Here is a 21,797-nt window from a genome sequence, read left to right as displayed (position 1 = left end):
TCTAAAATAAATTTTTATTCTGTGTGTTTGAAAGCAGCATATCAGCATTGGGTCTATATTACAACCTCGAAGCTACTGAACTTCGAATACGATATGGTCGACATCATATCATCGAAGTTCAGTAACATCGAATAGGTAATAAAAAAATGAAACAAACAAAAAAACTAATTGCTGTAAGCAGGGGGCAAGCCCCCCTGCACCGCCCACACTCCCCGCTACTTAAATATACCAACTCAGAGATCACGTTGCAGTGTAAGGAATGGAAATTTTCCGCACTGCAGTGCACTAAAGTGCAATCTCATAGGTGGTATATTTAAGTAGCGGAGTGTGTGGGGGTGCATGGGTGGCTTGCCCCCCCTGCTTACAGCACTTACTACTTCTTCCTTTTATTTTTTTATTACCTATTCGATGTTAGTAAACTTCGATGATATGGTGTCGACCATACTGTATTCAAGTTCAGTAACTTTGAAGTTGTAATATAGACCCATCAGCATTATTATAGTCAGGCCTCATCACACTGCTGCACTTATCCTTTTTAACTATTTGTTTATATACCACAAAATGTCTTCAAAGTTACAGCAATGCCATAAAGCTTATGATGTCAAAAATGATTCTTTAAGCATACACAGTAGTTTTGAAAATACAAGTTAGAAAGAACAAGGGAGTGGAAAATATTGCAAATCTGGCGTACTACTTACTTCCAATGACACATGTGAAATCAAGTTCCTGTCCGGTCACCATTACTAGCACGACAATATCAAACAAAGAAATCAGTTCCCATAAAAGTCTAATCTTAATACACAAATAAATAAATGGCACTACTTACTCCAGGAAGAGAAACAAAATACAATAAGATTTACCTGAATTATAGGGCAGCTGAGCTTATTAGAGCTTACCTGAAAACCGAACTTGCCAAGTGCCAACTAGAACTCCTCTTGTTAATCAAAGTTAGCTTTAGCTGACAGTAAAACTGATCAATACAGTGGATTTATGGAAGATACACAGCTTGCTCATCACAACTGGCAAGAAAAACAATGAAAAAGATTAAAAAAAGAACAGAGAATGTTATCAGTTAGGGTTAGGCCTGACCAGTCAACCCCCTTAAAGATATTAACTCTGAGATCACACAACCTCAGGAAAGAGAATATTCAGATAAATCCTCTTTTCCCAGGCTGAACAGGAGCTCAGAATCGTTACATAGAGGGATATGGGAGATATAAAAGGATAACATTCTAAACATTTTATAGTAGTGATAATTTTTGTTTCTAGCTGCAAAGTTTAACTCTACAGTCTTCAACTACTATAGGTTTTATTAAACTGAGCTTGTTAAATTGGTATTCAATGACCACAGTTACAAATGCAGTCAATGCAGTAGTGGGGAGCTGTTTCACAGCTGGGCTGTACAATGGAAGACAGTTCATTTATATAGAGGTTGCCATGACCTTACAATTATTTTACTCAGTGGGAGATGTAGCAGACTTTCTACAACGGAAGAAAATATTTTGACCAAGACACATTAATGTCAGCTACACAACTGCCTAACAAGCAAAAGACCTGCAATCAAGTAACACAACTGTATCATAAAATGGAAAAGGAACACGTCACCAAAAACAAAACCAACTTCCATTTTTTTCTCTTCACAAAGTGATGCTCCTTTCCTTTACTCTGATCTAAAGAGTCCACTTTTTAAAAAGGTTAATGTCACTCCTTGTTTCTGGCATGTATCCAATTACACAAACTCTGCAAACCATTTTGGCTAAGAAACCTTGTGTTATTTCCTTTTGAAAGTTACTGCATCTGACCCATGATCTGTCATCCTGTGAGCTGAGCAGAGATATGAAAAATAAAACTTATAAACATTTAAACAGTGAGCAGATGAAGGATACTCACGACTAAGACCTTGAACTCTTTTTTTATAAAAAGACAATCAAGCTTGGACACTGCTCCTGCTTAGGAGACTGTGCCTAGTAAAATAAAAAAAGGAAGACACTGCAAAAAAAAATCTACTGATATTGTCTCTAAACATGCTAGAATGTACTAATTAGGGGCACTGTCATTACAAACCAACAAAGAAAGAAGATGGAAGGAAAACAAAGGAAAAACAAAATGTCATGGTGTGTGTGTGTGTGTGTGTGCGTGTGTATGTGTGTGTGTTGGGGGGGTGCACTGTAACTGGAATATGCTTTGTCTGGTAAACAAATGTGTCAGTATGACTGTGCTGACCATAGCACATTTTGGGTGAAGTGATATATTACTACTACCCACAGAGTGATGGAGGGATTTTCCTACTGGACAGAAGACTGAGATATGATCAAAAGCATATTTTAGTTTCTGCACAAAGGTGTTCTTCAAATGACAAAGGTTAAAGATGTTAACTTATTCCTGCACAATAAAAATTTAAAAACAGATGATTTAAAAATCAATGAATGCTAAAACATTAAATATTTGCACAGAGTAAACTAAATCCCCCTTTAACACTATTTGATCTTCATAATGGTATTGCAACACTGCGATAGAAAACCCTGATAAACAGTCTTCACTTTTAAACATGTGAGAATAATTTCAGTGTGCAAAATAAGACTGATAGTTAGCAGAACATTTTTCTTTTACAAGTGTGCAAATTGCTTCAAAATGGCCTTAATGTGAAAAGTGGCCTGGACTTGATACACTCAACTGAATTTCCCTTCATCTTCACCTAGGAAGAAAAGTTACACATTTCTTTAAAGACTATGCATTTACCAATTAGTATGTTTCACACACAGAACAATATTAAGTTTGGTTCAATTTATTAACCAGCTGTTGTTGTTAATACTGGCTCTATATTCCTATATTTCACAATTGTAATATAGCACCGTGACAAATTCCAGTGATTCACAAATATGCAATTTGTAAATTCAAAAGTACACTTAAAACCTTGAGCAAGCTCAACCTCACACTTTCAAGTTTTCTGGATCTCATTTCTGCATTTTTTTTTTTTTAAGATGACTACATATTCTTCAAGGCAGCCTCATGGTGGTCCTTTCTGCTGCAGCAAGCTGAGAGTTTTCCTTTTCTGTTTAGTTTTGAAAAACAGTATTTAAGGCAAAACAATCAACTCTGTATTTGCATGTAAACAGGAAAAAGGCTATCTGGGGACCTGAATGGACATTTACCTACATTTTTAAATAAGCTTGACTGCATTATTTCTTTCCCTGTCCTTGCAAAATCAGTCATAAATTTTATGAACAACCATTTTTGTCAATAAAACATCAGCAGTAAACTCTTTGACCATGACTCCCCAAATACCATTTCAGTAAAGCTGTAATGGAGAAATTCTCGGTAGGGGTACCCTTCTGTTTCATCCTTAAATTAAAAAAAAATAATTTCCAAATACAATGCAGAAGAACCAGCAGGAAAAAAAAACTGACATTGTTCCCCATAGGGGTTTGTAGCCATTACAATTAATATTCAAATGTTAAATATTTTCACCCCAAATCTTAAATACCTCTTATAATGCTTATAATTATGAACTCTTAAATACAGTATACATAACCGCTTGAGATATTATACTAGTTTGCTTATCAAACTGAATGTCCTGAAGACAACAAAGAAAGAAAGCCCCAAAAAAGCTCTGAGACATAAGTTAGCACACTTAAAAACAGATAAATTTATATACTCTATCCAAGTTGCAACAACATGGAAATTAACAATAAAACATTTGGTGTCAAAATTAACCTTTTTACCATTTTCATCACTGTATGTTGTGCTCAGATTTGTTGTAAAAATAGTTTGTTTGCAGCAAAACTTAATGCCTTCCAAAAAAGGAACCAGTAAGTGTTTGTGTTACTCTGTAAACTGATCTCTGGTAGTGTCTTGTTGAAGTTTCATTATTTCCTTTGTACAAAAGTATAAATATATATATATATATATATACTGTCCGTAAGTCTGTTCCTCCACATCCTCAGAAGTAATAAAAACTAACACAGCTCCTCTGTTAGGGCACCACAATGACATTGTGTGATTCTGCTGGTATATGCCACATTGTGTGAATTTTCAGCAATGCACTAACTAGGGTCCAGATGATAGTCTCTGCAAAAAATACTTTACAAGTCCAGGGCAACCACAGAGTTCCTCCTCTTACAATAAATCCATTTTAGGTCTGTAATGCAGTAAAAGTGGCGATTTCTGCAATAAAAAAAAAATAGTTACTTCAACAACTCCACATTTGAGGGGGAAAAAGTACAGTTTTGTACCTACCATAAATGTAGATGTCCGATAGGTATGCATCTGCAGTCATAACATATGGGTTGTCCTGCCTCAGGCAGCCCTTCGGTCGGCCAGATTCCAAAGTCTGGGTCTGGCCTCGGCTGATGTCGCACCTTCCCCGACGTCAGAGCGTCTGGGGTATAAAAGCATCAGCCGACGCCATTTTCCTCAGTTTTTCTTGCCCCAGATGCCAGGTGCCCTCTAGGAAGGCTAAATTTGGATAAATGCAATAAAATTCCAAACATTTGCAAAATTATATATATATATATATATATATATATATATATATATATATATATACACACACATGTATATACAAACAAATACACCATAATAGATTCCCCCAGCTAGCTAAAAGAGGGGTAAACACCCTAGGAATACCACAGAGGGGTAGGAGGGAGGGTAAACCTGACTGCAGATGCATACCTATCGGACATCTACATTTATGGTAGGTACAAAACTGTACTATGTCCTTCAAGGATGCATCTGCAGTCATAACATATGGGTAGAATACCATAGCCAATCTGGGGGAGGAGGTACTAAGAAAAAGATGGTGTAGTTAAGATCCCCTGCAGGACTGCAGTAGCAAAGCTTGCTCTGGATCTGGAGTAAAAAGGAAGATTGTAATGCTTGGTAAATGTATGCACGGAGCTCCAATTAGCAGCTTCTAAAATGTCCTTGGTAGCCACCCCTCGTAGGAAGGCTGTAGTGGTTGCCATGGCCCTTGTGGAATGAGGCCTGATGTTTGCTGGAACTGACTTTCCATGAAAGGAGTAACAAAATCGAATGCAATTTCCTATCCATTTTGAAATTGTCTGTTTTGAAATTGCTTTTCCTTGCACCCCTGCAGCATATGCTACAAATAGTTGGTCAGTTTTTCTGCTACTTTTAGTTCTGTCCAAGTAGTAGCGTAGTTGTCTGTGTATATCCAGGGTGTGCAGAAGTTTTTCCCCCCTTTTCTGTGGATTTGGGAAGAACGTAGGCAAGTGAATAGCTTGGTTCAAGGATACCCTAGATACCACCTTTGGCATAAAAGTAGGATTAGTTCTTAGTGTAACTCTGTCCTGATGGAAGATTAGAAATGGCTGCACTGCCATTAATGCTTGTAACTCAGATACTTTTCTTGCTGAAGTTATTGCCAGAAGGAATGCAGTTTTCCAAGCCAGAAACTGAAGATCCGCTGTTGCAGCTGGTTCAAAGGGAGGAAGTGTTAGTTTCTCCAAGACAAAGTTGAGATCCCAAGCAGGTAAAGGGGGTTTTCTTGGAGGTTTAATATTTTTGATCCCTCTCAGAAATTGCTTGAGGAGAGGGTGTGAGAAGATAGGTGGATCCACATTGTATTCTGCTGAAATTGCTGAGGCATGAATCTTAATGGAGGAATAGGAAAGGCCATTGTGGAACAGTTCTGCTAAGTATTCCAGAATATATGCCATGCTTGCCACTGTCACATCTAAGCCTTTTGATGTGTTCCAAATGAAAAATCTCTTCCATTTAGCTGAGTATGTCTTCCTTGTGGAAGGCCAGAGAGCTTCCATGATAATGTCCTTCACTCTCTGTGATAAAACATTTTGCTTTGGATTTAAGGGATTTTCCAGGCAGATAGCTGCAGTGTTTTTAAGTTGGGATGCATGATCTTGAAATTGTTCTGCGTCAGAAGAAGAGGCCATAGGGGGAGAGGCCATGGTTTTGCCTGTGACATGCTCCTTAATAGTGGATACCAGTGCTGCCTTGGCCAGTCTGGAGCTATTAGAATCACTCTTGGCTGTTCCTCCCTGATCTTCAGTAGAACCTTGTACATTAAAGGGAGAGGTGGGAAGGCATATACTTTTAGAGCTTTCCAGCTGAAAGAGAGAGAGTCCACCCTCCATGCTTGTGGGTGGTATGTCCTTGAGCAGAATGTCCTCAGTTGATTGTTGTGGGGGGAGGCGAATAGATCTATCTCCGGTGTTCCCCATGCCTTTGTTATGAGTTGGAAGATGTCTGGGTGCAGCATCCATTCGTGTGCATCCATGGTAGTTCTGCTTAAGCTGTATGCCAGTGTATTTTCCTTTCCTGGCACGAACTGGGACTGCAGTTGTATATTGAGTTTCAGGCATAGCTCCCATATATTCATAGCCAGCCGGCATAGAGGGTAGGAGTGTGTGCCTCCCTGCTTGTTTATGTACCACATGACCGTGGTGTTGTCTGTCCTTATTAACAGGTGGCCTTGATGGAGGTAGGGTTTGAAATCCTTGATTGCATGCATCACTGCCAGCATTTCCTTTTGGTTTATGTGCATGTGCAGCTGTCCTTGAGACCATAGGCCTTGGATACATTTGCCCTCCATGTGTGCTCCCCATCCTCGGTCTGAAGCGTCCGTGGTGATGGTTTGTTTTGTTTTTGGTTTGTTGAAAGGCAACCCTCTGTTGGACTGGCATGCCTGAGCCCACCACAGGAATTCCTTTTGAAGGCAAGGAATGATTGGTATCAAAGTTTCTAAACTGTGACTGTGTTGAGACCATACACTCCTTAGGTACCATTGTAATTTTCTCATATGCAGCCTGGCCTGTGGTATCAGAATTATGCAGGATGCCATGTAACCCAGGGCCTGCAGGATTTTCCTTGCAGTAAGCCGAGCTTGTCTTGTCAGATTCATGAAGTAATCTGGAAGTTGTTTTTGTTTTTCTTCTGTGAGAAAAGCCATTTGGGTGGTTGTGTCTAGATCCGCACCCAGAAAGGTTATCCCTTTGGGATGGAACCAGTCTTGATTTTTGGATGTTGACTGTGAATCCCAATGCCTGTAGTAGGTGGATGGCATAGGCCAAATCTTTTTTAAAATTTACCTTGTTGTCCGCTTGTATTAGGCAGTCGTCCAGATAAGGGTAGATTTGAATACCCTGAAGTCTGCAGTGTGCAATTACTGATGCCAGGCATTTCGTGAATACTCTGGGCGCAGTAGATAAGCCAAAGGGCAATGCTGAGAATTGATAATGCTCTGATCCTGCAAGAAATCTGAGGTGCCTTCTGCAGTTTGGTCGAATAGGGACGTGCAGGTATGCCTCCTTGAGATCTAGAGTCACCAGCCAAGACTCCTTGCCCAACATGGGAAGAAGCTGCTGTAGGGTCAGCATCTTGAATTTTGGCACAATGAGGTAAGTATTCAGTGCGGACAGGTCGAGAATAGGCCTCCATTGATTTTCTTTTCTTGGTACAAGGAATAGTCTGGAGTAAAATCCTTGGCCTTGCTCTGATAGTGGTACCTTTTCTATAGCTTTCATTTGAAGCAAGTGGTTGATCTGCTTTAAAGCCTCTGCCCTCTGATTTGGTGGTAGGTTTGGCATTCCATTTCTTTTTGGCAAAGTGTGAAAGTGGAACCTGTATCCTTTGTCTATTATTTGCAGTGTCCATGTGTCCCTTGTAATATAATGCCAATTTTTTGAGAATAAGGCAAGCTTTCCGCCCAAGGGTGCTTCCAGTTGAGCCCTGGTGGGCGGAATCAGAGTAAAGTCATTGAGCCTGTCCTGGTGTAGTAGTTGTTGCTGCTGTTGCACTACCTCTCTGGTTGGCAGGTTGCCACTGACGGCCTCTGTAAGAGCCCCTGGATTGGCCTCTGCCTCTGGGGCGTCTGTTTCTGCCTCTCTGGGCTCTGTCCGAGTCTGGAAAGGACCAATTCTTCGTAGGCCAGTTTCTGCTGAATCTCGGTGGTTGTATTTGTAGGAAATCCTTTACAGTTTGCACAAATTTTGCCTTTTCTTCATACTTTTTTAAGACCTCCTGAGCAGAGGAGCCAAATAAATTTTGTTTCTCCATTGGAGCATCCAGGAGTTTAGCTTTAACATGGTCTGGCAAAGATTGTTCCTTCAGCCAGGCATGCCTACAAATAACTGCCCCAGTCATAGCTGACCTAAATGAAGCCTCCAATGCATCATAACCACACTTTAAGGAATGATTACTAACCTGCTGTGTGTTGTGTACTAAATCCTGAAGGGATTTAGAGTCAAGGGGCTCAGGAGAAGAAAGCTTCTTGTTCAGTTCATCTAACAAATACTCTTGGTACTGTATCATATAAAATTGACAATTTAGTGCCCTGACGGAAAGAGTTGCAGAGGTATATACCTTATTTCCCCATCTCTCTAAAGCTCTAGACTCTCTTTCAGAAAGTAGAGGATTTTTGGCAGTGGCAGCAGCAACCCCTTTAGGGCCCAGAGTAATAGTTTCAGGGTCTGCAGAATGGGCTTTATACAGATGAAAATGAGAATCCGGGACCCTGTAGTATCTATCAGGTTTGGCAGGGGCCAGGGGGAGAGTATCAGGGGCTGTACTGACATCATTGTATACATCATCAATTACATTCAAAACAGGAGGTATAGCCAAGGGCCTATGCTGAGGCAAATGTAAAAAGGTCCTTAATCTTTTTCTAGAATCAGAGAATTCCTGACCCTGCCACTGAAAATGCTCTCTCATGGAGTGTAGAGTCTCACCAAAGGAAAACTCTTCAGGAGGGGAGGCCGAAGGGATAAATTCTTCAGCATCAGAATCCTCATAGGGCGAATAAGCCTCCTCCTGGTGGTCTGACAAGTCAGATCCATCCGAGGACTCATCTGAAGAGTGTGGGTCAGAAGGCTCAGTCATGGGCCTTTTGTCTGGTGGAGGGTGAGAGGCCCTGTCCGGGTGAGGTTGTGAACCTCTAATTAGAGAAATAAGGTCCTCTGCAAGGCTGAGGATCTGAGAACTAGAGGAAGGCCTCTGGGAGGTAGTCTTGGGAGGCAAAGCTTTAGAAAGTTTAGCAGCTTTAGCCCTAGAAAAGGCCTTAATGGACATGGAAGCAGGGGGCCTAGCTGCCCCACGTGCAGGGGTAGATATGTCCAAAGGTATGGTGTCGGACATATCCTGGGCACTGGTTTCGGTAGGTAGTTCGGTAGCCGACTCAGCCGGGGCCTCCCGGGCCGCGGTGGTCGGTTGAGTGGATTTGGATGAAGGAATCTCCGAGGACTTGGTTTCGGCCGAAACCGAGACACTCGCGGTAGGCCTTACCGTGGTTTCGGCTGAAACCGCTGGCCGCGAGTGTCGGTCCTTGTCCTTCCGTTTTTTCACCAAATGTGAAGTCGGAGTCTCCGACGGCATTTTATATGCAAAACTAGCCCCAAAAAATTCCTCTGCAACCTCCGACTGACGTCTAAGAGTTCGTCGGTTGAAGGAAGCACAGGCTGAACAGGACGATACGTCGTGGTCTGGGCCTAAGCAAGGAAGGCAGTAGGAATGGAAATCCTTATGAGGTATTTGTTTCCCACAAGTTAAACAATTATTTACTTTATCTGACATCGGCTGAGGCAAGAAAGAGTCCCCAACGGGGTACTTAGCTTTTTCGAAGTTTTCGGTAGCTGAAATCACTGGATCTGACCGACCGGCACTTGCGAACAGCTTCTGCTTCTGAAGCGTTGCAAGCCAACGCGAAAGCGCTCACACCAGTTTTTGCAGTCTTCACTTTTAATAAAGTGGATTTATTTTACAAAGTTGTGCTTCTTCATTCTACTAAGGAACTTTTTGAAGATTTCTACAGCTCATGGTGCACTCTATACTTTTTCATATCCTATTGTGCCTTGTAAGTAGAGTGCTTTACCTGGCAGTTCGAGTTCTTTGTTCACCTTGTTTGCTGTTGTTTTTACTCTTACTACTGCCAGGACATGGCCGCTGTACCTGTTGAGTCAGCTTTGGATTTTGAAACCAACGAACTGTTTAACTTGAATGGACTTGTTGACTTTGAGGTCAACCCATTATTGAAATTAACTGCCAAAGATCTTAATACTGAAGGTAATGCAGCACAATGTTTTAAAAATAATATGCACATTATGATGGCCACAAGGAATCTTGAAAGTAAACTGCATAAACTTCGTAACACACAATGGCAGAGACTTCATATGGAAGCCTGCCTTGAATTCAAGTTAGTTCCGAGGGGCTTGAGGATTTTAAAGATGCCAACCTTCGGGAATTCTAATCCCGAGTTACTAGCCAAGTGGCAAAGATCTAAAATCGAAACCAGCTTAATATACATTAACATTCTTATTGAACATTACGATCTATTAATCAGTGAATTGAAACGAGAAATCGCAAAGATTCACAATGATTTGACTGAGTTATTGAGTAATGAACAGCTTGATACTCTATTCAATGATTTAAAACATATGATCTCATCCTTAGACATCAAATGCCTAAGTGATAAGAAAAGAAAATTACAAAGGGACTTCATTGATTTTAGCAGATCTCAGGTTTTCTCTTGGCCGAGAGACTCATTACCATCGAGAGCAGAGAATCCCAATACACGATTGGATAATGCGCCTGCTCCTCATCCGCCCATCGAGCAACCACAGGGTTCAGCCACTCCTGCACTGCTGACGTCGGTTGAGGGATTTACTGTTGTGGAACAAGCTACCACTACGACACCAGTAACGCATGAACAGCCGTTAGACCAACGGCCCAAAACTATTTTGGTAGAAGCGGAGATCCATAATGCGTTTGACTCTGAGCAAGCTTCTAATTCTGAACAATCCTATCCTACCACTAGACGCAAACAAGATACTCGCGTCAAACAAGTTTCTATTGACACATTTATCAGACAACCGGCGAGTGAGTTATTTGGCTTAGGTGAAGGCATGCCTTCTTTTCCTTTGCCCTACAAACCTCAGGAGAGGAGGACTTGGTCGCCACAAATGAAGGCAAACAAAAGGAAAAACACGGACGACCCTACACCACCTGTGAAGAAGGTATGGCGAACAAGAATCTAAATGACTTTACATGTCTAAATAATGAAGTTGACCCTGAGCATTTAGTGATTAATATTTCTAACTATTGTTTAGATGCTGTTGAAACTGAAGTTTTGAATAAGGGTCTTGCATTCATCCCGTCAAGCTGTAATGATGTGACAGACATTGTTGTTGATGTAAAGTTATTTACAAGAAACTTAGCACTGAAGTTGTTATATGGTAAAAATGATGATTACCCTACTAATAGTGTTATACCTTTTAGGAAACCATCATTATTTATACCGCCACAGCATCCTCTACTTGATGCGTTCGAACAGGCAGTTGAGAGAGACCTGTTCGATTTATATAATGATTTGAGTGTCAAACCAGAGTTTTATAATCTAACATTTGCTGAAAGGCAAGCCCTTAACAATTTACGACAGAATAATAATATTATTATCAGACAAGCTGATAAAGGGGGAGCTGTCGTTATTATGGATAGCTCCAAATATGATGACAAAATGCATTTTATGCTCACAGATAGTGAAACATATCTACCCATACCAGGCTATAAATTGAATACCTTGATTAGGGATGTGCAAGCCATGCTTTATGACTTCTTGTTATCTGGTGTCATTGACAATGAGCTATACACTTATTTTTTGGTAGACAAGCCCCTAATACCATCTTTTAGGGGGCTCCCAAAAATACACAAGAATCCTTCTGATCCGCCCCTACGTCCAATTGTATCTAGTCGGGGTTGGTTGACCGAACCCTTGTCGATTTACCTCGACAAGATGTTTAAACCGATTGTTTCTAATATTACTTATATCTTAAAGGACACCAACAATTTTATACATAATTTGGCTAACTTTAATGATACTTTTTCATCCACAGACAATCTATTATTGGTAACTTTAGACGTTAAATCGTTGTTCACCTCCATACCGAATGATCAAGGTATGGAGTATGTTAGAGCACTTTTGTTACGCAATCAATTAGCCTCACGAACTATCAATAGATATATGTCTCTTTTAGAGATTATTCTAGAGAATAATGTACTTTGCTACCACAATGAATATTTTTTACAAACAAAGGGTGTAGCAATGGGCACCCCTTGTGCCAATGCCTACGCCAATTTGGTGTTGGCACAGTGGGAGCACAACTTTATATTCATTGAAGACCCTAGTGTCTCCAACCATCTGAGGTTTTATAACAGGTTTGTGGATGATGTGTTCCTCCTATGGGATGGGACACCTTCCCAACTTTTGAAGTTTGTTGAGTATTTAAATAAGTCAACTGATTTTCTTGGCTTTGATTGTAATTATTCCCCAGTCAACATAGATTTTCTTGACATCAAGGTTATTATGGGGTCACATGGTTTTGAGACTGAGCTTTTCAGAAAAAAGCTGTTGGAGAAATAATCTTCTACATCGAGGGAGCATGCATCCTCAACACATCTATAAAAAAATATTGTTAGGAATCAAACCACTAGGGTTTCTAGGTTAACATCTGTAGATACATCCTATCACAAACACAAAACATGTTTAGCCAAAAACTTTATTTCTAGAGGATATAACAAGAAGCTAGTCAATCAGGTTATCCTTGAAGGTGATTCCAGAAGATCCAATGAAGGTGCTCCACTTATTACCAGGCCTGTTACCCCCACTAGCCATCAGACTTCTGTTAAAACCACTCAGAACAGAATTATTATACCTTTTACGAATAGGAATAATCATATACAAAGAATTATTAATCAACATTGGCACCTTTTATTGATAGATGATAACATCAGATCTCTTGTTGACACTCGACCTAAGATAGCCTATAGAAATATGCTGTCTCTCAATCGACTTCTGTGCTATGATAGACCTCACAGTTTTCAGTCAAGCAACACTCACAAGAAGGGAACTTTTGCTTGCCAATCCTGCAATCAATGCAGACACATCTCTTGCTCTCACCCTCATATATATACACATCCTACCACTCAGAGAACCTACACTTTCAAACATTATGCCACTTGTAAATCTACTAACTTAGTTTATCTGGCTGAGTGTCAACTTTGTCACAAATTTTATGTAGGTATGACTACCAGATCTTTGCGTGAGCGCATAAGGGAACACACTTATGCCATCAATAAGAACAACACACTGAACGCCCTGGCCAAACATACAACTGAGCTTGGAAGTACACACACTTTCAAATTCCTAGTTTTGGAACTAGTTCATACAGATGCAAGGCTAGGTAATTTACAGAATAAGGTAGAGGAAAGAGAAAACAAATGGATCTTGAAACTCCAAGCGCATAGGTTCGGGCTTAATGATAGGCTTAGTATCAAGCCTTCTTTAGCAGCCAGGTCACTCAAACATTAACATGGACTTCTTATATAAGCAGTTCATTTAATTCTTACAACTCTACTAAATAATTATTACTATTGTGTTGCACTATATTCAATGATATGAGATTTATGTATAAACAGTTATTTTTCTTATTGCCCTTTTAAATTAATGTAATGTCATGTGATTGTAACATATTTAAAGATGGATTCTGTAGTACTTTTTTATGTCTGATGAAGCGTTGCAAGCCAACGCGAAAGCGCTCACACCAGTTTTGGCAGTCTTCACTTTTAATAAAGTGGATTTATTTTACAAAGTTGTGCTTCTTCATTCTACTAAGGAACTTTTTGAAGATTTCTACAGCTCATGGTGCACTCTATACTTTTTCATACACTTTAAGGAATGATTACTAACCTGCTGTGTGTTGTGTACTAAATCCTGAAGGGATTTAGAGTCAAGGGGCTCAGGAGAAGAAAGCTTCTTGTTCAGTTCATCTAACAAATACTCTTGGTACTGTATCATATAAAATTGACAATTTAGTGCCCTGACGGAAAGAGTTGCAGAGGTATATACCTTCTTTCCCCATCTCTCTAAAGCTCTAGACTCTCTTTCAGAAAGTAGAGGATTTTTGGCAGTGGCAGCAGCAACCCCTTTAGGGCCCAGAGTAATAGTTTCAGGGTCTGCAGAATGGGCTTTATACAGATGAAAATGAGAATCCGGGACCCTGTAGTATCTATCAGGTTTGGCAGGGGCCAGGGGGAGAGTATCAGGGGCTGTACTGACATCATTGTATACATCAATTACATTCAAAACAGGAGGTATAGCCAAGGGCCTATGCTGAGGCAAATGTAAAAAGGTCCTTAATCTTTTTCTAGAATCAGAGAATTCCTGACCCTGCCACTGAAAATGCTCTCTCATGGAGTGTAGAGTCTCACCAAAGGAAAACTCTTCAGGAGGGGAGGCCGAAGGGATAAATTCTTCAGCATCAGAATCCTCATAGGGCGAATAAGCCTCCTCCTGGTGGTCTGACAAGTCAGATCCATCCGAGGACTCATCTGAAGAGTGTGGGTCAGAAGGCTCAGTCATGGGCCTTTTGTCTGGTGGAGGGTGAGAGGCCCTGTCCGGGTGAGGTTGTGAACCTCTAATTAGAGAAATAAGGTCCTCTGCAAGGCTGAGGATCTGAGAACTAGAGGAAGGCCTCTGGGAGGTAGTCTTGGGAGGCAAAGCTTTAGAAAGTTTAGCAGCTTTAGCCCTAGAAAAGGCCTTAATGGACATGGAAGCAGGGGGCCTAGCTGCCCCAGTGCAGGGTAGATATGTCCAAAGGTATGGTGTCGGACATATCCTGGGCACTGGTTTCGTAGGTAGTTAGCCGACTCAGCCGGGCCTCCCGGCCGGTGGTCGGTTGAGTGGATTGGATGAAGGAATCTCCGAGGACTGGGTTTCGGCCGAAACCGAGACACTCGCGGTAGGCCTTACCGTGGTTTCGGCTGAAACCGCTGGCCGCGAGTGTCGGTCCTTGTCCTTCCGCTTTTCACCAAATGTGAAGTCGGAGTCTCCGACGGCATTTTATATGCAAAACTAGCCCCATAAATTCCTCTGCAACCTCCGACTGACGTCTAAGAGTTCGTCGGTTGAAGGAAGCACAGGCTGAACAGGACGATACGTCGTGGTCTGGGCCTAAGCAAGGAAGGCAGTAGGAATGGAAATCCTTATGAGGTATTTGTTTCCCACAAGTTAAACAATTATTTACTTTATCTGACATCGGCTGAGGCAAGAAAGAGTCCCCAACGGGGTACTTAGCTTTTTCGAAGTTTTCGGTAGCTGAAATCACTGGATCTGACCGACCGGCACTTGCGAACAGCTTCTGCTTCGGGCACCACGTGGCAAGAAAGACTGAGGAAAATGGCGTCGGCTGATGCTTTTATACCCCAGACGCTCTGACGTCGGGGAAGGTGTGACATCTGCCGAGGCCAGACCCAGACTTTGTAATCCGGCCGACCGAAGGGCTGCCTGAGGCAAGACAACCCATATGTTATGACTGCAGATGCATCCTTGAAGGACATTGCTCCAAATACACTTTCACATAAAAATCATGGTCTGTACCATTGTACTCAATCATTTCAGACACTTAAAACTGTGATATTCAGTTCTAAGGCACTGCATCCACAAGTTAAGCCAGATCCTACAACCTTCCTGTAGTTTTTTTTTTTTCAGAAAATCTATGTACACTCAATAGCGAATACACGCACACACACAAGCGATATATATGCATACCAAAAATGATATAAAAAAAGAGTTAACTGCTACCTTCTGTATAAAGGCAAGGAAGGTTTATTTTGACAACATACTACTACCAATAAATGAAACAAGGTAATGAAATTACCATAACATTACACCTCGAAACTTTGTGGAGCCAATTGGCCCTCATTAAGAAACATGAAAAACTATTACTTTTCAGCCTAAGCCACAAAACCCTATATAGTGACTCCAAGCCCTCTTTAGTCAGAGGCACTCCATCAGAAAAGCCTCATACCAGCTACATTCTCATTCCAACAAAACCTACATACTAAATCGGCCCAGACCCTTTTTCATCCACACAGTATACACCATCTCTGTACATGTACCAAGCCATGAGACTTTCTTCCAAAGAATTTTGTCAAATTACTGTCATCACTCACTTCTGAACTGAATTACTCTTTTTATTTTGCTCCAGAATCACTAAGTATTCATCTCTCTACACTAAACACACGAATGCTGTTAAAACACCCCCCCCACACATATTTGCTCTTTTTTTATTGCACTGAAATCAGTCACTGTATATGCACGTACCTCTGATACGCTATTACCTTGTACTACTTTCATGCATTTTGTAATGCTAACATACGACTCAATCTGTTTGCTGTAACTCCTAGACAGTGTTTAAAATGGGTTCCTTGAAGATCAAACTACTCACTTTAGACAGTTAATGTCCAGATAACAGGTTCTGTTCAATGGCTGACGTCCAAGTAGCTGCATGTCACCCATCCCCTTCCCAAATCACTCATTTGCTTGGCAGGCATGACTGCAGATGTAAAATGAAATTTGCAACTTTTATTATTTCTTCCCTTGAAAGTTTAACAACAACAACTCAACAAGGAATGTCTAAGGACTGAGCACAAATAGATAAAACAGCAGAAGACTATGAGAAATCTAAAATTCGCAAATAAGTGAGATGACAATTCCCCACATGAGAGAAGGAGGAAAGAAAACCTGCATCGTAAGAAACTCTGAAATGCCCATGTTATAAAAGATATCCCAAATTAAACATTTCTTAGATGTATCAGTTTGTCAGCATGTCAAGCTAAAATAGCATGAATCTGAGTTACGTTCATGACAGAGGTAACTCAAAATGCTTCCAGTAAAGGATATAAGGAAAGACCATGTGGCTGTTACAGGTCAATCCCAGAGAGATCAGCACTGGGATTCACTGAAAGACCCACAGAAACACTTCATGGCTTAGGCCTTACCACATGAACTGCTGAATCTCCTGGTTACATAAAGTTACATTAAGGCTGCAAGCATATTAATGCAACACAAACTTTAAGCAATGAAACCACACTGAACCAAATGGAGGCTACATCACCTCAACCCTAGACAAGGAGGCTTGATAGCTTAATGATCTTTTGTATGCCTGCTGTTAATGGCTGTCATGCACTTTAGCCACACCAGAAATGTTGCATCATAGTCAGCCATAAACTGCAGAGAGTAGAAAAACCTCTAAGTGTATTTAGTAAGAACTAGACAAAATCTGGAGGAACATTTTCTTCCAGGTTGTAGTAACCTCTTAGGTGATCATACAGGGAGCAGGAGTTTTATCCTACATAAAATTATTTTGTCTTCTGATGCATCTCCAAGTAATGGGAACCTCACAGTACCTTAAATAAAATTATTTTTTTCCCATCACATAGTTTCTGTTTGAGAAAATGTTGCTTCTGGAGAGTTGTGCTCAATTGTCTGTCCACTAGAGAGTTTGGAATATTGCTTTTGACCATAACTATCTTAAAAGGCAACTCAAAAATCAAAAAGTCTACTTAGCCACTGGGTTAAAAATCCAAACATACATGAATATGTTTCTTATACTGATAACCTTATAAAAACTAGAGGAGGTTGCCCGTAGTACACTGCAACACTTTTGGGGGGGGGGGGGGCAGTACTGATCTCACAGACTATTTCCCTTGACCCAAGAAGGGTCCATTTCTGATCACAGCCAGCTTTACACATTGGAGAACTTTGCAGTCACTGGCGGTCACCACCAAAGCACATAATTGCATTTGGCAACTTTTGCCAAAGCAACAAAAAAGCTTATGCAGTACTCATTCCATAGATAGATAAATCCAGTGAGCAACAATAACTCTAGTGGGATGAAGAATCCAAAGGACTTCCCACCCTCACTTCTACAATGCTTAACATTCTTACACACACCAGGTTGTACTGAAAAATAAAGTCAGATTGCCAGTACAGAAGATTAATGTAATTATATAGATGACTGCCAAGAAGCAGGCTAGCGGAGTTAAAGATGTTGTGATTCCTTGTAAATATTCCTCACGTGGGAGGATAGTTTTTCTATAAAATCTGATGCACATACTTTTCAAGGTATCAGCCACTGAAGAAAAGCCATACTACTTCAGATTAATTACAGAATATTTTATATTGGCCTAAGATGACATAATTCATCATTAAACAACTTTGTGTTCTTCACCGAATGGGAACATAATACTATTTTACTACTACAGAAAAGGCTGGTTTTATAAATACTGAAGTGATCAGTCCATACTGCTCAACCTCTTTGCTCAAGAAATCTGGACTACAACAATGACGAAAAACAAACCACACACACCGACCTTCACGGAGGCTCTCAATAAAAATCTACTCAAACAGCAGAGACCTCCAATGCATAACGCATTCCACCACCACAACATAACATTAATCATGAGACGCATAACTCTCCTAAACAGTGTACCACTCAACCAAAGCCACTAAGGCAAAACAGCATGCATGACCAACACACTAGTCATAGGTGACTCGATAGTGAGGCACACTGATGACCCACTCAATAGGCTAAGGAGAAAGTAACAGTTAGCAGCTGCCTGTCAGGTGCCGGGATCCGCCACATAATGCATGCACTCAGGTCCTTCAACAACAGGTACAAATATTACACTGAGATTCTACATATGGGTGTGAATGACCTGAGACGTACCTCCCTGGAATACATGAAGAGAGACATGGAGGAGCTCTCGGATTATAAAGCCCAGGCGGGTAAGACCCCAGCCCTGAATCAGCATCCTACCATCACCCACAATGATGCCACAGTACAAGCAGAAAATGATTGATTTCAACAAATGGCTAAGTTTCTGGTGTCATTCTAAGGGGATCCAGTAACTGTCTGCCTGGGATGACATGACTGACAGATCTCGATGCTTTGCCAGAGATGGCCTGCATCGGTCACCCCTGGCCTTCTGGATACAGGCCAAGGCTCTTGCCACCCCTATAGTGCCTTTTTTAGGTGGTGTTCCAAAGAACAAATTACCACTGTAACAGCTACAAACAAATGCAATATGAGGGTCATGCTGCTCAACGCTAAAAGTCTAAATCTCAAAATGCACTCGCTCTAAACACTCCTTAAAATGGAGAACAATGACATTTGTGCTGTAACACAGACCTGGTTCAAGGGAGCAGAAATCACCCCTGCACTACCAGACTATAACTCATTCCACACCTTTCGGCCCCAGAACTTGGACCGAAGCACCAAAGGCGGTGGTGTTTCCATATTCATAAAGGATGCGCACACCTCCAGACTGCTTGCCCAACATAATGCATCAGAGATATTTCAGCTGCAGCTAACAGTGGGTAAGACAGCGATTCAGGTCGTAGCCTGCTATAGGTCCCCAACCATGTCCCAAGACTTGCACTCTACTTTCCTAAGCACCCTGGGGAATATTATGGATCAACCTAACACTCTCATACTGGACGACTTCAACTACCCCTCCATTAACTGGTAAAACTACTCATGTATAAATACACTTGCCCAATTTTCCTGGAATTCATTAATTCCAATGCCCTGGTCCAGCTCATTCTTACCCCACTAGAGGTAGTAACATCCTTGACCTGGTCATTACTTACATGGATGACCGTTGCTCTACACCAATAGTCAACTCCTCCCCAGTTAGATCCGACCACAAAATAATCACCTTGGAAATTCACATCCTGCCCACCCCCCACAAAGGTAACCACCATGAAAAATTTCTCCAAAGCTAACTTTGGGCTGCTAAAAACAGAGGTGGCTAACTTCACGGCACCCATGCAATTGAAGAATAGTTGCATGACTGCTGAATCATACATCAATGCACTGTACGAACATGTACACAAAAGCATGGATCTCGCCATACCCAACAGAACCAAGATGCTCTCCTCCAAAAAAGGAAGCCAATCTGGTGGTCCCCTGCCATAAATAAACTCTACAACAGGAGGAGGAAACTGATGCAGAATAAGGTGAAGTCCCAAGACTGGAAAAACTCCCTTATCAGCCTCAACAAAAAGTTGAGATCCCTCATCAAATCCTCAAAAGCTAGCTATGAAAAAAGAATTGCAGCAGATAGCAAAGACAACCACAAGGCCTTTTATAGTTATGTAAAGAATCTCCACGGCAATACCCAGATTTGCTCTGAGCTACTGCACAATGGTACCTTCTATACCGAGCCAACAGATATTGCCAATACACTGGCCGACAGAGCCAGTGCCAACTTTACCCCCCCCCCCCCAAAGGACCAATTGCAATACCAGTAGATTCCCAGGCACCCTGTATTACTGCTGCACAGGTTAAAACAGCACTGTCCAAGGACAAGAATACAGTGTCTATGGGAAATGACAATATCTTTGGCTGTGTTCTACATGAACTACAGAGCGAACTGGCACTTCACCTGTGTGCCCTGTTCAATCACAGCCTCACCTCATGCTTTGTCCTTACTGAATGGCGCACTGCTACAGTTATCCCTCTCCACAAAGGAGGAGCGACTACAGACCCTGGGAACTATTGCCCCCATTAGCTTGACGAGTCTGATAAGCAAAGCTATGGAATGCATCATCATGGACCTAACAAACAAATATATTGGGAATCTCCAAACTCTGGATCCAGCACAGTTTGGTTTTGTGAAGGGTAGATCATGCCTGCTCAACTTGGTCGACTTCTTTGAGTCAGTCACCAGAGCTGTGGATAAAGGCAAGGTGGTTCATACAGTCTACTTTGATCTGGCCTAGGCCTTTGATACCATTCCCCACTCAGGAATCATAGAAAAACTCACTAAGCTAGGCATCAACCCCTATATCACTAGGTGGGTTGCAAACTGGCTCACAGATAGAACCCAGAGTGTGAAAGTCCAGTCGGGAGTGGAGTCCCAAAGGGTTTGGTCCTGGGTCCTCTCCTGTTTGATATTTACTTCTCTGAAGTCCAGGCCAACACGAAGGGACTCTGACAAAGTTCGTAGACGATTGCAAGTTGGGAGCTATTATCAACTCCCCAAGTGATGACATTCTACAGAAAGGCCTCAATAAGACCAGGGAGTGGTGTCAGAACCACGGCCTTAAGCTCAATGCCAAAAAATGTGTCGTCATCCCCTTTGGGGAAAAACCCAGTTCCCATGAGTTGCCACATCAATGGTTGCCCACTAAATACAGAAGGCGTTATAAGAGATCTGGGAACACAGGTTGACAGCAACCTCTCTTTTTGGCCACCACACTGCCACTGTGGTCAGAAAGGCACATCTCATTACTAAGGGCTTTGCATCCAGGAAGAACGAGGTCATTGTCTCCCTCTACTCTTCCCTCATTAGGTCAATCATTCAGTACAATGCCTAATTTGGCATGTACCTCACTAGACACCTGCAACAACTGGATAGACTGCAAAAGTACCTCACAAAGAGGATCCTAGGCCTTAAACACTTGTCCTATATGGACAGACTCAAAAAACTCCAACTATTCTCTGTCTCATATCACCTACTTAGAGGCGGTCTCTGCTTGTCTTACAAACCCATGTCTAACCCAGCTCTGTTAGAAATGCTACATCTAAAGAAATCCCAATCCTTCCGCACCACACGCTCCACAGACCTCAACCTCATTACCACAATCAACAGAACATTCTGGAGGGACAGGTTCATAACCCAGAGACTGCCCATGCTATGGAATAGACTTCCCATACATCTCAAACAATGCACCTCACTGGCCCCTCAAGAGAAATCTTGATGAGTGGATGGGAAATAGAAAATTAACCCCGGGGATCACTCCAGTGGCTCTACTCCACAGAGGCACTGGGAACTAAGGTCAGGTGGCACAATGCCAGTGTAATCCTATCGGCTAGGCTTGTAAAGGCTCCAGGGCCATTAGCCTAGCACACACCTATGAACCTATGGGACAAATACCCAAAAAATAGGGACAGATTTTAAATATTGCTCTTAGTTGCTAGAAT

The 21,797-nt window shown here is 41.6% G+C and overlaps 1 protein-coding gene across 1 annotated transcript in view; it reads right to left on the bottom strand.

Moving 5' to 3' along the window:
* Window positions 1-2,769: 2,769 nt before the first annotated feature.
* PCGF3 (polycomb group ring finger 3) overlaps window positions 2,770-21,797 on the bottom strand; it is a 664,227-nt gene continuing 645,199 nt past the window's right edge. The window contains exon 8 of the mRNA XM_044064482.1: window positions 2,770-4,164. Coding sequence (XP_043920417.1) covers window positions 4,117-4,164 — 48 coding nt within the window. The 3' untranslated portion in view covers window positions 2,770-4,116. The remainder of the gene's footprint in view (window positions 4,165-21,797) is intronic.

The sequence above is a fragment of the Protopterus annectens genome, chromosome 2.part2, assembly GCF_019279795.1.
Source record: "Protopterus annectens isolate FY-2018-M chromosome 2.part2, PAN1.0, whole genome shotgun sequence".
Lineage (NCBI taxonomy): Eukaryota > Metazoa > Chordata > Ceratodontiformes > Protopteridae > Protopterus > Protopterus annectens.
This window is presented reverse-complemented; position numbering and strand designations above follow the sequence as displayed.